This window comes from Carettochelys insculpta, chromosome 1 (genome assembly GCF_033958435.1).
Source record: "Carettochelys insculpta isolate YL-2023 chromosome 1, ASM3395843v1, whole genome shotgun sequence".
In the NCBI taxonomy this organism is placed as follows: Eukaryota; Metazoa; Chordata; order Testudines; family Carettochelyidae; genus Carettochelys; species Carettochelys insculpta.
In genome coordinates this window covers 17,774,549-17,797,191 of record NC_134137.1, presented here as the reverse complement: position 1 = coordinate 17,797,191, position 22,643 = coordinate 17,774,549, and the positions used below count along the sequence as shown (strand labels likewise).

At 45.0% G+C, this 22,643-nt stretch overlaps 1 protein-coding gene across 1 annotated transcript in view; it reads right to left on the bottom strand.

Moving 5' to 3' along the window:
- UVRAG (UV radiation resistance associated) overlaps positions 1-22,643 on the bottom strand; it is a 157,109-nt gene that overhangs the window by 21,758 nt on the left and 112,708 nt on the right. The window contains exon 14 of the mRNA XM_074981318.1: positions 14,540-14,631. Within this exon, the coding sequence (XP_074837419.1) occupies positions 14,540-14,631 (92 nt within the window). The remainder of the gene's footprint in view (positions 1-14,539; positions 14,632-22,643) is intronic.

The window sequence follows — 22,643 nt, the reverse complement described above, 5'->3', positions numbered from 1 at the left end:
TGAGCACAAAGAAACAGCACAGTCTTAGAATGTTTGAAAGCAGAGATGCGCTTATCTCAAGCCCAGTCTTTTGATGCTTCAAAACACAGATGGGCTGTCTCAGCATGACCCTGGACTGAAGAATACAGACAAGGGGGCTAACAGGCTAGCTGTTGAGCACAGGGCCTCATACTGCCCTTGGCTGGTACTGATAATTGATATGCCCACACTTCATCCCAGAAGAGGAATCTCCCACCCATATGAAAAGAATGTCCTGTTTTAATAATTTAGTTCTCTCTATCTTGCAAGTGTAAATTAAATTGCAACTGCCTTGTAAGAACTGGCGTCACAAAGACAGACTAACATAATTGGTACCTTTAGATAAGGAAGAATGTGCGTGACCCAAGTGATATAAAGGGGGCCCAGCAGACCACTCTAACTGAGCTCCAATTTCCTCTACCTGCTGGTCGGGTAAGGTCTTTGCTTCCCGAGGACCCAGGGGATGCCCTCCTCGCATTGTTCTTCCCAAGAGATTCAGTGAACGACATTGGCTACGCCAGGAGTCAAAGGACGCAGGGGTGAGAATTATACCTGCAATGTATTTTGTGCACATTTAATAGTAAGAGCTCTTTAGGCTGAGGCGTCTGGCCCTCAAATGGGTAACTTTTCACTTGTAATCTAATTGGCATGTCATATGTATCATCCTACTAGTAGTTAAGAAGATAGAGAAATAACCTTGTAACCATTAAGATTTTTGGTTTTGCTTTTAATAAATAGCAACCATTTAAGCTTTCAGCCTGACTCCTTTCAGTTACTGTAACTTGGCCGAACACAAAACAGAGAACTCAGCCGTTTGGCTATATCAGCCTGGTCAGTGGTAAGGTGCAGTAAAAGCCGAGCACTGAGTCATGTCGTCTCCACAGGACAGACTTCTGGGGCACCTGTCAGCCTCTATGGCTGCCCACTGCGAAGGGACAGTCTGTCCTAGCAGTTAAAGACTCAGGTAGAATAAGCTCTCTGCACCAACATTTGGGGCACCCGTCAGCTACACTGGCTGCCTGCTGCAAAGGGACTGCCTGTCCTAGCAGTTAAAGATTCGGGTGGATCTCTGGGGCATCCGTCATCCATTCTGGCTGCCCACTGCGAAGGGACAGTCTGTCCTAGAAGTTGAAGACTCGGATGTGATAAGGCACACAGACCACTCATTGCCTGGCCATGGGCTAACACGGGGGTAACCAGCTTCCAGAGGGCAATGGCTACCCTCTTCCCCAGGGGGATGGCGAGCCAGAAGTGGGTGTTCTTCCTGAAAAGGGTGGGGGCAAGCCAGGCACATAGCTCCAAAAAGGTGTCCTTCTGCATGCAGAAATTCTGGAGCCAATGCTGGTCGTCCCACCTGCCCACTACCAGCTGGTCCCACTAGTCTGAGCTAGTGATGTAGTGCCAGACATGCCCGATTACTCGTTGCCATGGCACCCATGCCCCCAAGGCAGCAGCAATGATGGCACCCTCCTCATGGGAGGGGTCAGGCTCATTTCTCCTCTTCCCCCAGAAAAGATAGATAGAGATGACATGCTGCAGAAGCTGCAGCACCCATGGGTATGGCCAATGCAAGCCCAGGGGCTACTCTGGCAGCATAGATAACTGGAAAGTCCTAAGTCTATCTCAGTAAGCCAGGGAGCCCTGCACAAAATTTGCTATCCCTCCAAGAGGCATGTAAGCCTTAGCACAGGCAGGGAATGTGGTGCAGGGTAGGCTGGGCTGTTGCTCCAGGAAGGGCTTGGAGTCCATGCAACCCTGACTTCTGGTCATCGGAGCCCACTCTGTTGGCAGAGCAGTCAGGATGTGTGGACGATCTCTGTTGACAGAGAGCATTGATGGGGGAGCCTATATTAGGTGTGGACGTGTTCTGTAGGGAAATAATTGTTGACAACCTCTGAAGCTGTCTACGCTACAGAGTTCTAAGAACAATTTTTAAAGATATACTTGAAAACTGCTACATCCCCCACTGTCCTTTCTGCCCCAACATTCCTTATAAGGTTAAGTTTTCTACACCTCTAATAATTTCTCTTGCTCTTCTTTGGACTTTTTGCAATTGGTCCACATCTTTCCTAAAATGTGGCACTTAGAAGTGGATACAACAATTGAGATGAGGTGTTATTAGCATGGAGTAAATGAAAAAGTACTTCTCGTGTCTCACTTACAACATTCTTGTTAATACATCCCAGAATGACAATTTAAAAAACAAAACAAAGTTACACTGCAGACTTCCATTTAGCTTTACTGCCAGGACACTTTCTGCAGTTCTTCCTCAATGAATTCCCATTTTGTAGGTGTATAAATTATTGTTCCTTCCTAAGAGGTGTACTTTGCCCTTGTCCTTGCTGAATTTATGCAGATCAACTTGAATTATAATCCAGTCTTCCAAAGCACTTGCAACCCCTCCCATATTGGTATCATTGAAAAGTGCTGTGCTCAGGAAATCAAAACAATATAAGTCCAATCAGGCAGAGAAATCCAGCAGTAAAAAAAAAAAAATAGGAAAATTAAACTGTCAAACTAATTTGCATTTGAATCTGAAATACGGAGGTTCATATACAGCCTAGGTTTGTTTTTTGTTTGTTTTTTGTTTTGTTTTTTTTTTGGGGGGGAAGCGGTAGCAGGTTATTTTTCAAATCTAAACTAAGCAACTTCATTTCTCAAGATAAACATCAATCAGTATCTTAGTTGTCTATACACTTAATGTGGAAAGTATGGGGAATAAGCAGGAAAAACTTTAAAAACTAGTAAACAAACTATGGAAAATTATGGCACCACAGAGACATGGAATAATATGCATGACTGGAATATAGCTATATGGGGATACAACTTGCTCAAGGACTAGAAGTGAAAAATAGGGAGGTGGTGTTTCCTTATATATTAAAAATGTACACATTTGAACTAAAGTTGAGATACAAATAGGACACATACTTGCTGCGAGTCTGGGTTGGTGATGACTGGACTCCTGACAGTGAATGAAGGTGAAAATGAGGTTGGTTCAGAAGTTAAAGTAAGACAAGTTAAAAATTAGACATCAGGTCAACAGGGCCTAATGAAATACATCTTATAATACTCAAGGAGCTGACTGAGGAGACATTTGAGCCATTAGCTAAAGGTTAAACCTCTCTCATCCAGTGGTCTCTTGTTCAGCAACATCTGTAATCTGGCATGATTTAGTTAGCTGGATACCCACTTACCATGGGGGTAGCCAAGTTTCCCATGGTCCCATGAAGCTTGTTTACAGCCACCAGTCCTGCCTCAGTGTTCCATGCTGTTATTCAGCTTTAATTCATCCCTAAATGGCTTCTAAGAGCCCAGTGATCAGTGGAAGTTTAATGCTGCTAGACAATACTGACCTTGCACGATTCGTCAAAAACTCTCATTGGGCGACTGTCAGGTCTAGAGGGTGCTGCACTAAAGAAGTTCAAACTGCATTATCTTTAGAAAGTCATGGAAGACCCGAGAAACTGTAGAAAACTGGAAAAGGCCAAATCCAGTATCTATTTATAAAAAGGGAAATAAGGACAACCCAAGAAACGACAGAGCAGTCAGCTTAATGTCTGTACCAGGAAAGATAATGGAGCAAACACTTAATCCATTTGTAATTCTCTAGATAAGAAGGTGATAAGTAATAGTCAGCACAGATTTGTATTGAACAACTCAGTGAACCATCCTGACTGCTTTCTTTGACAGGATAAGCAGCCTTGAGGATAATGGGGAAGCACTATCTGTGTTGATACAGTCTTGCATAACCTTTTCATTAATAAACTTAGGAAACAACATAGATAGGGCTAATATAAAGTGGGTGAACAACTTGTTGTATAACCATTCTCAGAGAGTAGTTATCCATGGCTCAGTTATGCTGGAAAAGCAGAACAAGTGGGGTTCTGCAGAGATCAGTTTTGGGACTGGTTCTGCTCAGTATCTTCAGTGATTTAGATAAGAGCACAGAAAATATACTTATAAAGCTTGTGGATGATACCAAGCAGGGAGGGGGTTGCAAATGCTTTGGAGAATGGGATTATAATTCAGACTGATCTGGATTAACTGGTCTGAGGTGAATAGGATGAAAATCAATAAGGACAAATGCAAAGAACTCCACTTAGGAACAATCAGATGCATGCATAGAAAAACGGAAATGACTGCCTGGGTAGGAGTATTGCAGAACGGGATCTGGGGGTCATAGGGGACCACAAGCTAAATATGAGCTAACAGAATGTTCGATAGACGTGAAAAGTAATTCACTTGGATCAGGCCTCAACTAGAATACTGTATCTGGGCACCACATTTTAGGTAAAATACGGGCTTAATTAGAGACACTCCAGAGAAGAGCAACAAAAATTATTAAAGGTCTAGAAAATGTGACCTATGAGGGAAGATTAAAAGAAATGGGTTTGCTTAGTCTGGAAAAAGAGAAGTCTGAGGGGACATAACAGCTTTCAAGCATCTAAAGGACTGTTACAATGGAGAGAGAGAAGAGTTTTCCCTTAACTTCAGATGACAGGACAAGGAACAATGGGCTTAAATTGCAGCAGGGGAGGTTTAGGTTGGGCATTAGGAAAAACTTCCTCTCAGGGTGATTAAACAATCAACTAAGCTGCCTAGGGAGGTAGTGGAATTTCTATCATTGGAGATTAAGAGCAGGTTAGATAAAACGTTTATTCCTTCTGTTATAAGACCTGTGGCTCCAGAATCAGTCTGATGAATCATCAATGGACTCACAGATAGGAGGGTGACATGAAGACATGTTACTCGTTATCGAGTGACAGCCAAGATCAAAGTGGTCTAGATAGTGCCTGCTCCTACAGTGGGTGCTGGGGACTGGACTTTGACATCTCAAGGTTCCTTCCAGTCCATTGATTCTGTGAATTATTTCATTGTCATTTCAACTATCCTAACATTTCTACTGCATCCAGACAATTCAGTGAGGTTGGTAATGGTGTGCACACTGCCTAATCAAGCAGTACTGAGAAAGTTTACACCACAGCCATGATTAACAGGAGCAGCAGGAAAGCCCATAAAATTAGGTGTGGATGTAACTGAAGCTGTCTGCAAAGTAGTTGAAGCTCACAAAAAAGCAGCGGGAAGAAAGACAAAACAGGAAACAGCAGCAGTTCTCAAACAAGGCTCTGGAGGCCCCTGGAGGAGGAGGGGCTGTGAGCAGGTTTTAGGGGGATCTACCATACAGGGTTGGCATTGGACTAGCTGGAACCCATGGCAGCAAGTTGAAGCTTTGCCATCTGGGGCAAAACAAAGCAGTCCTGCAGCACCTCAAAGACTCACAATATTATTTACTAGGTGAGGAGCCCTTGTGCAAAAGGCCCACTTCTGGGGAAGAAGCTCGAGCTCTCAAACCGCAACACCTGCAGTAAAGCTCAGTTGTATAAATTCAGACAAAAGAATATACTTGAACAATGATCCTGTTAAGAGGAACTGGAAAAATCACAATGATTGCTGAAAAGTTTCCCAGGATAAGTGTGGTACAGATGAAAAACTAAAATTCACTCAGACTTATGCACATATTTGTAAACATTGAAGAACAGCAAGTGAAGATGACACAGGACCGAAAGAAAGAGGAGGGGAAATAAAAGTGCAAACAAATTGGTAGCTCATCTGTTCCCAGTCTCATGTGGAGAGTTGAGAGGCACCTGGAAAAGCCTTGGCAATTACCTTATGCCTGTTGCACAGAGATACGTCAGCCCAGTTTAATCGAGTGACTTACCAGGAATAAACTGCCAATTTTCATTTTACCAGCTGGTGTGGTATGTGTATATACACACATTTATATAGGAAGACAAGTATTTTCCAAACACACACACTGGGTATTTGCCTTCACGTGAGTAAGTGCTCAACTGCAAGCATCAGACTTCAAAAATTGAGTCCATAATTTCTCCCTTGAATTATACTTCCTGAAAAGGCCCATTTCCATTTATTTTACAAGGAAGTTACTAAGAAGTATTGTTTAGAATCACTGACCCCAAAAATGAATGACCATGCATGCAAGTCTTAGAGGTGAGAAGGAAATGAGGCATAGATATTTACTGGGCTAATCTGATACCCCCAGAGAACCAGGGTTAATACGCATACATGTTTTGAAATATCACCTATCCAAAAAATGTGTTTTGTCTTACTAAGAACTGCCATCACCCTGAGGAAATACCTGTCTGTGTAATGACAATGTCTCTAAAGGATAACAAAGGCTTTCATCACTAGTACTTCAAAAACCTACCATGTATAAAAAGGGTGGAAATGGTATCTATTACTGTGTCTATAAGAGTACATTTACTTCTGTTTAATAAAACAGTCCTAAACACAATCACATCATCCCTGCTTAAATCAAGATTGAAAAATTTTGAACCTCTCTACATTACTGCTCAATGGATTCAAACCTTATGCCAGACCACTCTTTCCAAATATGTAGAGTGCCCAGTGGCAGACAACTGTGGATCATGGTAGTACTGTTAGACCAGATACATGCTATACAAATACCCAAGGGCTATGTCTACACTACAATGATCTGTCAACAGAAGTTACTGTTGGAAGATATCTTCTGGACAAAACTCCTGTCAGATTGTGGCCACACATGAAAGTGGAGTGCTTCGTCAATCCGCTGTGTCGACAAAGAGTGGCCAGACTGCCTGGCTGCTCTCTCAACAAAAACAGTCAACTGGAAGTACAGCAGACAGGACTGCTTGGTGTCCTGGATGCCCTGTCTATCGACAGAGGGCTCCCCAGAGTGTCCACGCTGGATTTCTGTCAATGGATTCAGTCGAGAAAGGCATTCTGCCTTGTAAGGGACTAGCAGAATGCTGCTGACACACGTGCTGCATTCTGGCACTTAACTGTTGCCAGAATGTATTTGTAATATGGATGCTCCATCAGTTGTCAATAAAATGCCTGTTTTGTCAACAAGTCTCTAGTGTAGATGTAGCCAAGATGTTTTCCTCCTTTCTGTGTTTGGCTAGGAGGTCAGCAATAGCAAAAGGGAAAAAGCTTTAAGCTGTGAGACAATTTCATGGCTGATAACACTGCTGAGATCAGTAGAGTAAAGAAAGGTTACTCACCGTAGTAATGGTGGTTCTTTGAGATGTGTCCCCGTGGGTGCTCCACATTAGGTGTCGGTCTCGCCTGGCGCCGCAGATCGGATCTTCCAAGCAGTTTCTGCCGGACTGCGCATGCGCAGGTGCGCGCCGCTCCCTTGCGCGCTCCTGGCCACGTGCGCGATCCGGTCCCTGCCAGTTCCTTGACCAACCGCCTCGGATGCTCCTGCAAAACACTAAACAGAGATCCAAAGTGGGGAGGATGGGCAGGTAGTGGAGTACCCACGGGGACACGTCTCAAAGAACCACTGTTACTACGGTGAGTAACCTTTCTTTCTTCTTCGAGTGTCCCCGTGGGTGCTCCACATTAGGTGACTACCCAGCAGTAACCCAAGATAGGAGGTGGGTAATCGGATTATGTGCAGCTTGTCCCCGACAGGGCCGCTGTCGAGAGACGGGTATCCTCTTGGAATACCCTGTGAAGGGCGTAATGTTTGGCGAAGGTGTCATAGGAGGACCAGGTCGCCGCTCTGCAAATGTCTTTTAGCGCAACACCGTTGATGCCGCCACCCCCCTAGTGAAATGAGCCCTGGGCGTGGCCAGTAAAGGAGTGTTTTTGAGTTCGTAGCACATTTTTATGCAGGATACAATGTGCTTCGAGATTCTCTGTGAAGAGAGACCTTCTCCTTTCGATTTGGGAGCGAGAGAGACTAGGAGTCTATCCGTTTTCCGGAAGGACTTGATCCTGTCTATATAGAAGGCTAGCGCCCTCCTCACGTCCAGGAGGTGTAGGCGCGCCTCTTTGTTAGAGTTATGAGGCTTTGGATAAAACAAGGGTAAAACAATAGGTTCGTTATATGAAACTCAGAAGAAACTTTAGGAACAAAGGCTGGATGCAGCCGTATGGTTACTGCCTCCTTGGAAAAAACAGTGCAGGATGGTGTTGCCATAACTGCCGCAAGCTCGCTCACCCTGCGAGCCGACGTGATTGAGAGAAGAAAGGTCGTCTTTATTGTAAGGAGGCGGAGGGAAACCGTGGCCAAAGGCTCGAATGGTGGTCCCATTAGCGCATTAAGCACCAGGTCCAAGTTCCACAAAGGTGGAAGCGGCTTCCGAGGGGGGTATAGGTTTACCAACCCTTTGAGGAACCTGGTAACCATGGGATGGGCAAACACCGTGTGCCCTTCCTCTTCGTGTCTGAATGCCAAAATGGCGGCAAGGTGGACCTTTAATGAGGATAGTGAGAGTCCTCCTCTCTTGAGGTCCAGTAGATACTCTAATATTACAGGTATAGGCACCGAAAGGGGGGCTAGCTGTTTGGTAGAACACCAAGCCGTGAAGTGAGTCCATTTCTGCTTGTAGGTCTTCCTGGTGGAAGCCCTCCCCTGCTACTTTCTAGGACTTGTTGCACTTCCTCCATACATGTGCTCTCTAGGTAGCTGAGCCATGGATTAACCTCGCTTGTAGTCGCAGGCCTTGGGGGTGCAGATGCACTATGGACCCCTGGGCTTGCGTGAGCAGATCCGGCACCACCGGAAGGGGCATCGGTGGACAGTCCGACATGCACAGGAGTAGGGGGAACCATTGTTGTCGATCCCACGTTGGGACTATCAGGATCATTCGGGCTCCGTCCCTCCTGGCTTTCTGCAAGACTTTGTGGATCAGCACTGTGGGAGGAAAAGCGTAAAGCAGGGGGCCCCTCCAGGAGATCGCGAATGCGTCCCCCAGGGACCCCCGTCCCAGTCCTGCCCTGGAGCAGGATCGTGGGCACTTCTTGTTGTGTTGAGTGGCAAACAGGTCTATCTGGAGAAAGCCCCATGCGTGAAAAAGCGGTCGTAGCAGATCGGGACGGATCTGCCACTCGTGCGAGTGCAAAACGCCTGCTCAGCTGGTCTGCCTTCACATTGTGAGTGCCTGGTAAGTACGAGGCTTTCAAGGTTATATTGTTGGCGATGCACCAGTTCCACAACCGGACTGCTTCCGCACATAAGGCACGGGACCGAGCTTCTCCTTGCCGATTTATATAAAACATGGTGGAGGTATTGTCTGTACTGATCCCGATGACTTTGCCTTGTATATGGTCTCGAAAGTGTCTACAGGCGTTGAACACTGCTCTGAGCTCCAGTATATTTATGTGCAGTGACTGCTCCATGGAGGACCACAGCCCTGGCGTCACCTCTTCGCCCATGTGTGCTCCCCACCCTATGAGGGAGGCATCTGTAGTAAGAAAAACCGATATTTGTGGTTGGTGGAAGGGTACCTCTGTTAGCAAGTTCTTGGGGTTTACCCACCATTGCAGGGATTTGCGCAGCTCTGTTGTGGGCGACACCACCCTGTGAACGGTGTGTACTGCCGGTTTGTATACGCTTGCCAGCCAGTGCTGCATGCTGCGCATGTGTAACCTGGCGTTCTGTACTACGAACGTCGCTGCTGCCATGTGGCCCAGCAGCTGTAAGCACATCAGAACCGGCACCATAGGGCTGAAGGTGATGACTTGCATGAGGGAGCCGATGGCCCGAAAGCGAGTCTCTGGTAGATACACTCTCGCTGTAATAGAATTTATGCGTGCCCCTATGAACTCTATGTCCTGTGTGTGGTCTATCTTTGATTTTGTCAGATTGATAACCAGGCCGAGCGAAGAGAACGTGCCTACTGTGATGCGTATCATGCGTAGTACCTCCTCCTTCGAGGCCCCTTTGAGTAGGCAGTCATCCAGATACGGGAATATAAATACCCCCTGTCTGTGCAGGTAGGCTGACACCACTGCCAAGGTCTTGGTGAAGACTCTGGGGGCCGAGGAGAGGCCAAACGGTAGGACCTTGTATTGAAAATGTTCTTTGCCTACCATAAACCGGAGGAATCGTCGGTGAGCCGGATGGATAGTTATGTGAAAATACACGTCTTGTAAGTCGAGGGCTGCGAATCAATCTCCATCGTCCAGTGCCGTAAGGATGGAGGCGATTGTGATCATCCGAAAGTGTTGCTTGCGCAGGTAGCAGTTGAGGTCTCGAAGATCTAAGATGGGCCTCCAGCCTCCTGTCTTTTCTCCGTGAGAAAGTACCTCGAGTAGAACCCTCTCCCTTGCAGTTGCTCCGGCACTCTTTCCACTGCCCCTATGAGCATGAGATGGACTACCTCCTGCTTGAGCCTCTCTACGTGGGAGGCCTCCTGGAGGTGGGGCCTGGGAGGAGGTCATGGCGGTGGGAGCGACTGGAAGGGGATGGCATACCCCGTGGCTATGATCTCCAGCACCCATTTGTCTGTGGTGGTCCTTTGCCACTGGTTGTAGAATGGTCAGAGGCGATGGTGGAATAACCGCTTCGGATGACCTTGTGCGATGGTAGTGACGGCGCAGCCCTGGATCTGTGTGTCAAACTTGTGGCCTTTGGCCCTGCCCCGAGGACGCACGGCTCTGTTGGGAACGTTGCCTGGGAGTTCTGTACTGCTGGTGCTGTTGATGTCGCCCTTGCTCATAACCCCTGTGGTACTGGGGACGCTGTTGCTGGTAGTGGTACCGTCTTTGTTGAGGGTAGTACTACTTGTGTGTGGAGGGGTGTAAATCCCCAGGGTCCTAAGTGTGGCTCTTGAGTCTTTACTGGAATGAAGGACCGAGTCAGTTGATTCAGCAAACAGCTTCTGCGAGTCGAAGGGAAGATCGACTATCTTTGCCTGCAGATCCCTCGGTATACCCGAAGTCTGGAGCCAGGACTCCCTTCGCATCACCACTGCCGTAGCTGTGGAGCGTGCTGCTGTGTCCGCAACATCCAGGGCGATCTGAACTCCCGTCCTCGAGGCCGCGTAGCCTTCTTGCACGATGGCCTTGAGCACCGGTTTCTTGTCCTCTGGAAGCGAGTCCATGAGGGAGGTTAACCTAGTGTAGTTGTCGAAATTATGGTTTGCTAAATGCGCTGCGTAATTTGCCATTCGCAACAGTAGGGTGGAGGAGGAGTAGACCTTTCTGCCAAACAGCTCTAGCTTCTTGGCATCTTGGTCTGTTCCCCCTGTCTTGAATTGAGATGTCTTTGATCTTTGTTGCGATGACTCCACCACCAAGGAATTTGGTTGTGGGTGGCTGAACAAGAACTCCATGCCCTTCGCCGGCATGAAGTATTTCTTATCCGCTCTCTTGTGGACAGGTGGAATAGTCGCAGGGGTCTGCCATATCATAGTGGCGGACTCCAAGATTGCTTCATCAAGCGGTATTGCTATTTTGGAGGAGGCCGGAGGTCTCAGATTTTTGAGGAGCTTATGGTGTTTCTCTTGCACCTCTGCTGTCTGGATGCCTTGCGTGAAGGCCACCCTCTTAAACAGCTCTTGAAACTGTTTGAGATCGTCCAGAGGATGGACGTCCCCTGGGGCCGTAGCCTCGTCCGGGGAGGAGAGCGAGGAACCACTAGGATACGCCTCTCTGGACCCTTCCGGTTCCTGTTGGTGATGGTATATCCGCTCGCTGGAAGCTTGTAAGGGAAACTCTCGGGGTTCCATAACCAGTTCCCCCTGAGATACTCGAGTCTCTGTCCCTGTTCGCGATTGCCCTCGGGTATATGGGACCGTCTGTGGGGATCTTTCCCTAGTAGACTGCCGGTGGTGTCTATGCCCCGCGTGATAGGGGCGACCATGGCAGCATGGGCACTGTTCTTGGGAAGGTGACCTGGACCACTCCCTTGGTGCCTACCCTCTGCGTCTGGGGGAGCGAGATCGTCGAGAGACCTGGGACACTGGAGAGAGCGATTTGTGATAGTACTCCAGCGGCTCAAACCCCAGGAAGGGTGAAGGTGGTCCCAGCCAGGGCGAGGCTGGTTGTAAAAATGGAGACAGGGGCTCCGGGTAGGCTAGGGGGGACCCCTGCCTTCTAGTTGGAGTCTGCAGCATGAGCGGAGGGCTGAGAGAAAGCAACTCTGCAGCCCTGTCTGGAGAGGGGCTGAGGTGCCTTGTTTTGTGTGCAGCCTTCCCCCTCCCTTGAGGGCATAGCTTCGCCCCCTGATGTGTAGGGGATCTTGGCCCTGTCCGCGCCGTGCTCGGCACGCTTATGGGCGGTGCCGCACGGGCGGTGTCCTCCGGTGCCTGCAGGCTGCATGCCTGCGTGCTCTGCACCGCCGGTTCCCCGGGGGTCGGTGTCGCTGCCTGCGGTGCCGCCGGTACCGGCGCTTGTTTAGCTGCCGCCCTGCCTGCGGTGCGGGGTGGCTGTTTGATTATCGGAGGCTCAGCCGCCTCCACGTGGCTTTCCGTGCCGCCGCCGATCAGCTGTTGCTGCGGCTGGGGGCTGTGCGCTCCTCCCGTCCCGCTCGCTGTTGCTGCCAGGAGGGATCGGGCTGGGGAGACTTTCCTCCGTTTTTGCGCCGATGGGGTGAGGGAGGCAGCTTTCCTTTTATGGGCCCCGGAGGGTCCCTCCTGCTGCGGCCGCTCTGGCATGTCTGGCTGGAGGGCCTTGTCGAAGAGCAGCATTTTAAGCCACATCTCCCTGTCCTTCCTTGCTCTGGCTGTTAATTTTGCACAGAAGGAGCATTTCTGCGTGACATGGGACTCCCCAAGGCACCTTATGCAGTGACTGTGCCCATCAGACGCTGGCATTGCCTCTCGGCAAGACTCACATTTCTTGAATCCTGAAGAGGACATTGTTGGTGAGTCTTTTAGTTGTTAATGGGGTACTTAGCACCTTCTCTGTGCTGTTTTCCCCCTCTCCGATAGCCTGCCACGGCAGGAGGGCTAACGGCCCTAGGCTCCTGGCCTCCGGTGCTCCGCTTGTTACTAGGACTGGACTGAATGCCGTCCCGCTTGTTGTTTCCTGTTTTTTTTTTTTTTGAAAACAACAACTGTCTAACTGAACAATAGACTAAGAACTTGAAAACTTTAAAGAAAAACAATTAAAACCACTGAATACGCTAACTTGGCCGTAGCCTAGTTGGATTCCGTCTGCAGCTGACGGCAGTTAAGAGGAACTGGCGGGGACCGGATCGCGCACGTGGCCAGGAGCGCGCAAGGGAGCGGCGTGCACCGGCGCATGTGCGGTCCGGCAGAAACTGCTTGGAAGCTCCAATATGCAGCGACGGGCAAGCCCGACACCTAATGTGGAGCACCCACGGGGACACTCGAAGAACAACAACAGAGATTCATTTGGACCAGAGATGACAAAATAGGTTTTCAATTGTCCGTACATTTAGTGCCACCATAGCAAGGGTTTTGATCACGCATCTGATGAAGCGGGTCTTTGCCCACGAAAGCTTATGCTCCAAAATATCTGTTAGTCTATAAAGGTGCCACAGGGCATCTTGTTATTAAGCCAGATGCTTATTCCCATGTCTGAGGTTTACTATGAACTTCTCTATTCCTTAATTTTTTTATTGCGAACATTCTCTTTTGACCCCTAACTAAATTACAGTCACACTAATCAGGGTCCTTTACTGATTAAATGATTTAACAAAATACAATACTCTGGTCAATTAAGGAAAACAAGAAGGATAACTGCATGTCTATCAGCTCTAGTCTTCCCCAGTATCCACCTACACTTCCCCATTTTGACAGCATGAAGTTGTCACTCTCTTTCTACCTCTCTTTTCCTCCCTCATACAGCCCTTACTTCATGGCTTGTCTAAACATGATCATACATATTTTTCTTTTTAGTTTATTTGGTATATTAGTGCAGAAAATTCTCATCAGCTCTCTCAATTTATATTAAGTGCTCCTTCTGCACCTCCTAAACCTGCATCTACACGCGCATCAACACTCCGCACTGAAGCAAGATACTTACATTGTTGCACAACCTACCCCATATATCATCTTGTTTTACTGCATTCTCATTGCCCCCCTTTACAAAGCATAGCAAATATTCTCTCTCGTTAGCTGATTCATAAATCATTTTCTTCAAATACACCTGTGATGACTTATTTAAGAAATATGACCATTAATATCACTGTAGCTACTGTTACACAATTAGCAGAAATCTTGTTCAAAGAATACCATGTAAGGTATCAATAGAAAAGTTATGAACTGCTAAATAGAATTCCCTTGTTTATATGCATGTATCAGCTTTATAATGGAAGTTATAAATAATGACTACGTACTTGTGTCTTAAACAAGTGTATTCCTGAGCGATATTCCCCAGGAAGATTTGCAGTAGAGCTTCAAAGATTTGTATTGGATGACCCATTAAGGAGAGTCATCTCGTACAATGGGTGATTCAAGAATCTCATCCAACCCCAGCAGGCCTTTATATGGATACCTCAGATAGCAAGAAGGCCCTGGCCACGCCCTCTGATTAAGCAAAGCAGGTAGGGGCACGTAACATGCTCATGTGACCCTGGTTCCATCTTGGATCGGTAATTTTCTATATGCAGGAATTGTGAGCTTTGTTTGGGACAATAAATGTTTGTGTACATGGCAAAGGAAAAAAAAGACCTCAACAGCTTCATTTTTTGGTTCCAAAGCCTCACTGTTCTCCCTACTTTTGTATTACTTAAGTTAATTGGTGAAATGGAGGTGCTTACCATCTGACCATGAGCCCATGCTCCATGAAGTTTTTGAGGTTCGGAAGAGTTTGCCTTAGATCTGGAGTACCCAATCCATGTTGGTAGCGAAGCTACAAAGAAAGAATGGTTAGAATTAGTAGGGCTTGCTGAGCACAAGACTATTTTAAAAGTTGGAGGGCAGGATAAACAGAAGCACAACTAATTTACTATCTTTGTGAATTAGAACAGAATCAGTTCAAAATGGGGGAAAAGGGAGAATTGGAAATATGCTCTCCTTTAGTTAGGAATATTTGAAATATAAATGGAATTCCCCACAATAATGAATTAGAAAGCCTCTTGATGACAGGGATAAAATAAATCCATTTGATCATTAATCCTCATTACATACGCTAGCTACTTGGTTTCCTGCATATAGCATGCCAGTGCCCTTCTGGGCAAATATGATGAAACATGGGCAAGAACTTATATTTCAGTATTGTATTCCTACATTCTTAGCTTTAAAAAAAAAAAAAAGATTGAGAAAACCCCTGTATAAACTAACAATTACACTAATTCTGTTGAATAATAAAAGTTATAATTTCCATATATAGTGTTTGGAATTACTTCAAAATCAGTTTTTGATAGTTAACCCTGTTGCTCTCTCACACATGCCACTTAAATGAGTCCGGATGATCTATTTATAAACACCAAATATTACCAGAGCCCTGAGTGGATATAAAATTTGTATTCTCATCCACATCAGCAAAAATGAGCCATGGATATAAGCATTCACAACTGCAGATGCAGATATTCATGGATTTGCAGCGTAGTATATAGTAGGTTAAGGCTATATTACATCTTTCACTGCAGTTACATTACTTGTTCTATTAAATTTACTCACAAGTAGACATACATTATAGCACAACGTAGTTGAAAAGTTCTTAAAGTAGTAAAAATGGGGAAGCATGTTTCCTGAAAATGACTCACCTAAAAACTACTTGACCAAAGTACTAAATCATGTGTGCATCACCTGATCAAGAAGGCTAATGGTTACATGTGCTGTTTCTTATGAAGTTATGAAATGCTTCAGCCCTCCAACTCTGATTAGATGAGCTGACGCATAGACTTCATTTAGCTAGCACAATGTCAGTGACCAGAAACGACCCACCTGGAAAATTATTAGTGGGTCTGAAATTAAAGCTAATCACTCGTATACACGAACATCAATTGGCTGTAAAACCAGCCACAAGTTTGACTTTAATGGTGTGAAGGTGATAGGACAGGCTGAATGTAGGCAGGGAAGAGAATTTTTAGAAGTATGGTTCTCTGGAAATGAGGCAATTAACGGGCACATTGATTTGTATCTGGTATTTGAACCTATGAGATCAAAGGATAATAGAAGAGGAACAGCTAATGAGTGTGATTAGGTGCAAGCAGCTTTAAATTAGAAGACAGCAGTAACCAATTAAGAACTAATTACTGATACGGTCTATGTGAAAGGACTATATAAAGAACGGTTTGGAAGATTTCTCACTAGGCACTGATGATGTTACTCCATTTAGTAACAAAACAATTAAAGTTGTTAAGCTCTGTGAACATTTTAAATATCAAAACAGTCAAAGCCTTTTAGGGTAAATACTTTTGATTATGAAAGACTATCAGGGTCTTAATCAAGTTTGCATATGTAGAAACTATCTTCAGTAATACAAATTAAACTGAGTAGTTCACTTGCTAACACATTCATTGGGGAAATGGGGGAGAGTTTGAGAAGCTGAAAGAACATTTTAGAGAACTCTGAGTGGAAAATGCCAGATAGAATACAAAATATGTAACTTTATATGCCTTGACCAATTAAACTACTACTTGGGTATCAGAAAAAAATCTGTTACACTTTAAACACTCTCGATGCCTTTTATTACACAATAGATGGAATATTTTCAAATTACACTGGTACGTGTTTGTGCTTGTCAGTCTGTTACACACTATTGTGCATTGCATTTTGCCATAGCAGTTTCCTGGAAGTTGACCCGCAATATTTGTTCCTACATTCTAAACCTTTGGGGAGGCTTTAGAGTCAAACAAACAAACAAACATTCTCCTGCCCTGGATTATGCTAGGAAACACATCCCTAAAATTACACTTTTAGAACATAATCTGCTGGAATAAGACAAGTGAAGTTTAATAAATATTTCCATTTAATAAATATTGCCATAAATATGGCTCAATCTTATTAAAACACATTTGAGAAATTAATGCTTTGAATCTAAACAAAGGCACTGATTCAAGGCATTCAGGGGGCAAGTAAAAGTCACAGAGATGCCTCACATATTTAAAATTCCATACCTGCTTAAATATTTTGATGAACTGGAGTGTAAATACACTTTGGAAAACAACGGAGATTGAGTAGACTCAAACCAGCAAGTTATTCACCCTTTACTTTAAAAAAATACAATTTTTTTAAATAATCTTAATCTTGGATCAGAGAATTATTTCTCTTGTCATCTGGATTTAAGGAGGAAAAAACTGCTAAAGAAAAATAATCCTCAATACTGGATTGTGTGACAGGAGGCTGCTTACTGCAGAGTTTATTATTTCCATATGCACATAAAATTTTGTACTATGGTGGGCTGTAATGCACACCTTCCACTCCAGTGACAGAATCTGGATTAAAACCACCATGCAACCTAAATTACCAAATGATCCACTCTCTTGATAGGATTACATTGGATTTGGTTAAACAAAAGACTAGCCTGGAGCAAAGGAAAAAAATATTAAACAAACAAAAAACGCTAATGACATTACATCTGGATTTCACAATCACAGCCAAATGTTTGCAAAATACTCTGTTTAAGTCATTCTTAAACTAAGGTTTCATGACATAAAAAGGACAGGATTAAGGGATTTTTTTCCCCCCTTTAAAACAGACATGCATCTAATTGAAATGCAGTCAGAATCAGAAGAGGGTAGGTAAGACAGACTCCAATATTAAATAAGAATAACAGCACTATTTCTACTAACTCAATTTTATATTGCCAAAATCATAAATGCCATTGAATACTCCTCCAGTTGGGTCCATATTAAAAATCTGTCCTTTTCTTCAGCAGATATTAATCTTGCATGAGGTTCGCATAGAAAGCATATCTGCCATACTACAGTACAGCAAGCCATATGAGGAAGGAAATTCCATTGCTTCTAGTGTAGTTCAGTAGGTAAAATCTTCTACCCTTTAGATATTTATGGTTAACATTGCAGAAGAATAACTGAAGTTACATCTGACAATCATACTGGTGGACTCAATTCAATTTGAAATTTCTTTAGTCAGGAATACCATAAGAAGTATGTCCTCATAATTGCTTGTACCATATTTGCAGATGATACACAATGACCACATGGCTGCTTTGAAATTATGGTATTAGAATCATGCTACTTCTTTGTATCTACACAAATAACTTCTGTCAGTGGTTTAAGAGTATTAAAAATATAAATTAATGTTTGTGTCCTACAAGAATAACTGTAGGCTTCATTTGGTCTTTTAAAAAAACAAACAAACAAAACAAAACACACTTCAACTTGCTGGATCCACACACTAAAAATGCTCAGCTCCATATTCAGAAATTGGTGCACTGTCTGAAACGAGCACGCAGCAGAAACACAGATCTTACTAGAACGAGTGTTCCCATCCAGTCCATCTGAAAGTTAATTCATAGTCTTTGAAATGTGTTAAGGTAAATGTTAAGTATTTTTGAGGATTATTAGTTTGGCTACTTTGTGTTTCAAGGTAACTCAAGCATTTAACTCCTGGGAGGAATTCTTCTAGAGATCACCAGTTAGTTAAAAAGTTCAATGGTAATGTATAAAATATAATAGTCTCAGTGCAGTTTCCTGGGGGTATCCAGAATTGTGAGACCCGCCCCTCCACCTTACTACCTCATCCCCTTAGCATGGGGAAGCTTTGTTTATGCCTTCTGTGAGTCAGCTCCCCAACCACTCTGCTCACAGGCTACACAACTAAACCCCTCTAGGCCTCATAGACACTAGCATGACTCCACAGGTTTGTTACTGACACTTCACAACCATCAAGCTTCAGCCTGGAGTGACCAGCCCTAGGGTGCTGAACATTCACAGTGTTCATAGATTTACTGCTTCCTTAAAAGCAGCACATTCCAGCTTACCAGTTCCTTCTCAAAATCACTGCTCCATTAGATATACAACATTTAGACAGGTTAATAATGAGATTAAGCATATGCCTGTTTGTGGTTGACGCAGCCCTCAGTGCCGTCGAGCTCCTACCAGTAATGGACGAACTGGATCAAGAACCGACTGTGGATGAACTGAAGAGAGCCATCGACAGCATTGCAGCAGGAAAGGCCCCTGGTCAGGATGGTATACCACCAGAGGTAATCAAATGTGCCGCAGACACACTCCTGGAACCCCTACATGAGCTACTGTGCCTGTGCTGGAAAGAGGGTGAGGTTCCACAGGATACGTGTGACGCTAACATTGTAACGTTGCATAAGAACAAAGACAGAAGCGACTGCAACAACGACCGTGGAATCTCCCTCCTAAGCGTCACTGGTAAACTGTTCGCTCGCGTCATCCTTGGCAGACTCCAGAAGATTGCCGAGAGGGTGCACCCCGAATCGCAGTGCGGATTCCGCGCAGAGAGATCTACCGTTGACATAGTCTTCTCTCTAAGGCAGCTGCAGGAGAAGTGCAGAGAGCAGAGAAAGCCACTCTACATAGCCTTCATCGACTTGACCAAGGCCTTCAACTTGGTCAGCAGGGATGGTCTGTTCAAACTGCTCCACAAGATAGGCTGTCCTCCACGGTTACTCAAGATGATCCAGTCGTTCCACGAAAATATGAGAGGAACCATCCAATATGATGGCGCATTATCGGATGCTTTCAGAATCAGGAGCGGCGTCAAACAAGGATGCGTACTTGCTCCGACATTGTTCGGGATCTTCTTCGCACTCCTGCTGAAGCATGCCTTTGGATCTTCAACAGAGGGCATCTTGCTGCACACAAGATCTGATGGGAAACTGTTTAACCTTGCAAGGCTGAAAGCTAAAGTCTAAGGTGCGAGAAGTCCTCAGAGACATGCTGTTCGCAGACGATGCTGCTGTAGTGTCTCACACAGAAGACCAGCTTCAAAAACTGCTGGATCGGTTCTCCAAAGCGTGCAAGGACTTTGGGCTTACCATCAGCCTAAAGACGACGAACGTACTCGGTCAGGATGTTGCTGAATCCCCATCAATCAGCATTGACAACTATACATTAGAGGTCGTCCACGAGTTCGTTTACCTCGGGTCCACCATCACTGACACCCTGTCGTTGGACACTGAGCTAAATAGGAGGATTGGAAAAGCAGCCACAACTCTGTCCAGACTCAGCAAGAGAGTGTGGAACAACAACAAGCTGTACACTCACACCAAAATGCAAGTCTACAGAGCCTGCATCCTCATCACCCTCCTTTATGGCAGCGAGACTTGGACCCTGTATGCCCGCCAGGAAAAGAGGCTGAACGTCTTCCACTTGCACTGCCTCAGGCGCATCCTTGGAATATCATGGAGGGACAGAGTGACCAACAACGCCGTCCTCGAGCAAGCTGGAATCCCAACCATGCACACCCTCCTCAGGCAGCGTCGACTCTGCTGGCTTGGCCACGTCCACAGGATGAATGATGGAAGGATTCCAAAAGACATCCTGTATGGTGAGCTAGCCTCTGGCAAAAGACCTCCCGGACGCCCCCAGTTGCGTTACAAAGATGTCTGCAAGAGAGACCTCAGAGAGGTAGACATCGAGCTGGACAACTGGGAAGAACTTGCAGACAACTGCAGCAGATAGAGACAGGGGTTACACAAGGGCCTTTAGAAGGGCGAGTTGAAGATCAGACAGCTAGCAGAGGAGAAGCGAGCGCACAGAAAGCACAATAAGGACTTGCCAGACACCCACTACATCTTCAAGAGATGCAGCAAGGACTGTCACTCTCGTGTGGGTCTTTATAGTCACAACAGACACTGTAAATGAAGTCCTCAATTGTTACTTTAAAGGGCGCGATCCATAGTCTATGCAGACTGAAGGATGCCTACTACTAGATATTCAAGTAACAGAGCAAACAAGTAGAATCTGGGAACAAATGAAGTCAAGCTATAGTACATTCTAGACACTAGACTTAATTAACAAGATACTATTATATGCAGTGGTGGAGCTGTGAGAGTCCAGGTGGGTTTATATATGGACATAAACCTAAGAACATAAGAATAGCCATACTGGGTCAGACCAGAGGTCCATCCAGCCCAGTAGCCTGTCTACTGACAGTGGCCAGTGCCAAGATGCCCCAAAGGGGGAGGACCAAAGACAACGATCAAGAGATTTGTCTCCTGCCATCCATCTCCAGCCTCTGACAATCAGAGGCCAGGGACGCTATTCCTACCTTTGACTAAGCCTTTTATGGACCTAACCTCCACGAATTTATCTAGCTCTTTTTTTTTTAAATTCTGTTCTAGACTGAGCCTTCACAATCTCCTCTGGCAAGGAGTTCCACAGGTTATCAGTGCGTTGAGTGAAGAAGAACTTTTATTAGTTTTAAACCTGCTACCCATTAATTTCATTTGGGGTCCTCTAGTTCTTGTATTATGGGCACAAATAAATAACTTTTCCTTATTCACCCTCTCCACACCTGTCATAATTTTATATACCTCTATCATGTCCCCACTCAAGTCTCCTCTATTCTAAACTGAAAAGTCCCAATCTTTTTAGCCTCTCCTCATATGGAACCTGTTCCAAGCCCCTAATCATTTTAGTTGCCCTTTTCTGAACCTTTTCCAGTGTCAGGCTATTTTTTTTAGGTGAGGAGGCATCTGTACACAGTGTTCAAGATGTGGGTGTACTATAGATTTATACAGGGGCAGTAAGATACTCCTTGTCTTATTTTCTATCCCTTTTTTAATAATACCTAACATCCTATTTGCCTTTTTGACTGCCTCTGCACACTGCGTGGATGTTTTCAAGGATCTATCCATGATAACTCCAAGACCTCTTTCCTGATTAGTTATGACTAAATTCGCCCCCATCATATAAGTATTGTTGGGGTTATTTTTTCCAAATGTGCATTACTTTACACTTATCCACATTAAATTTAATTTGCCATTTTGTTGCCCAATCACTCACTGAAGTTCTTCACAGTCTGCCTTTGTCTTGGCTATCTTGAACAGTTTAGTGTCATCTGCCAACTTTACCACCTACCTGCTCATCCCCTTCTCCAGATCATTTATGAATAAATTGAACAGGATTGGTCCTAGGACTGACCCTTGGGGGACACCACTAGTTACCCCCCCCTCCATTCAGAAAATCTACTATTTATGCCTACCCTCTGTTTCCTGTCTTTTAACAAGTTCTCAGTCCATGAAAGGACCTTCTCACTTATCCCATGACAACTTAATTTACATAAGAGCCTTTGATGATGTACCTTGTCAAAGGCTTTCTGGAAGTCTGAGTATACTATATCCACTGGATCTTCCCTTTCTGCATGTTTGTTAACCCATTCGATGAACTCTAACAGATTAATAAGACATGATTTCCCTCTGCAGAAATCATGTTGACTTTTGCCCATCAAATTACGTTCTTCTACGTGCCTGATAATTTTATTCTTTACTATTGTTTCAACTAAATTTGCCCAGAACCTCTCTCATAGAACTGGAGGGGACTTTCAGAGATCATAGAGTCCAGGCCCCTGCCCTTATAGCAGGACCTATCACCATACCTGATGTTTTTTTTTGTTTTTTTTTTTTAAATTTAACCTGCCCCAAACCCATGGAAGGCTGCCTCAAGGATTAAGCTCACAGTGCTGCATTTAGCAAGCCAATGCTCAAAACCACTGAGCTATGCCTCCCCCCAGTTATAAGATAAAGTAAGATAGTATCTTTTACTGGACCAATGTCTATTCATGAGAGAAAAGCTCTCAAGCCCCACAGGTTGGCTACAACTCCCTCATGAGATACACATGCTCCCAGTTGGTCTAAGTGAAGATCTGGCATGTTCCTGTATAATCTAAGATATACCAGAACAAACCACTCTCTTTTGTAACCCTCCCTTCCTATTGATTTCTTCTCATAGATTTAGCAGCTTCTTAAATTTGGCT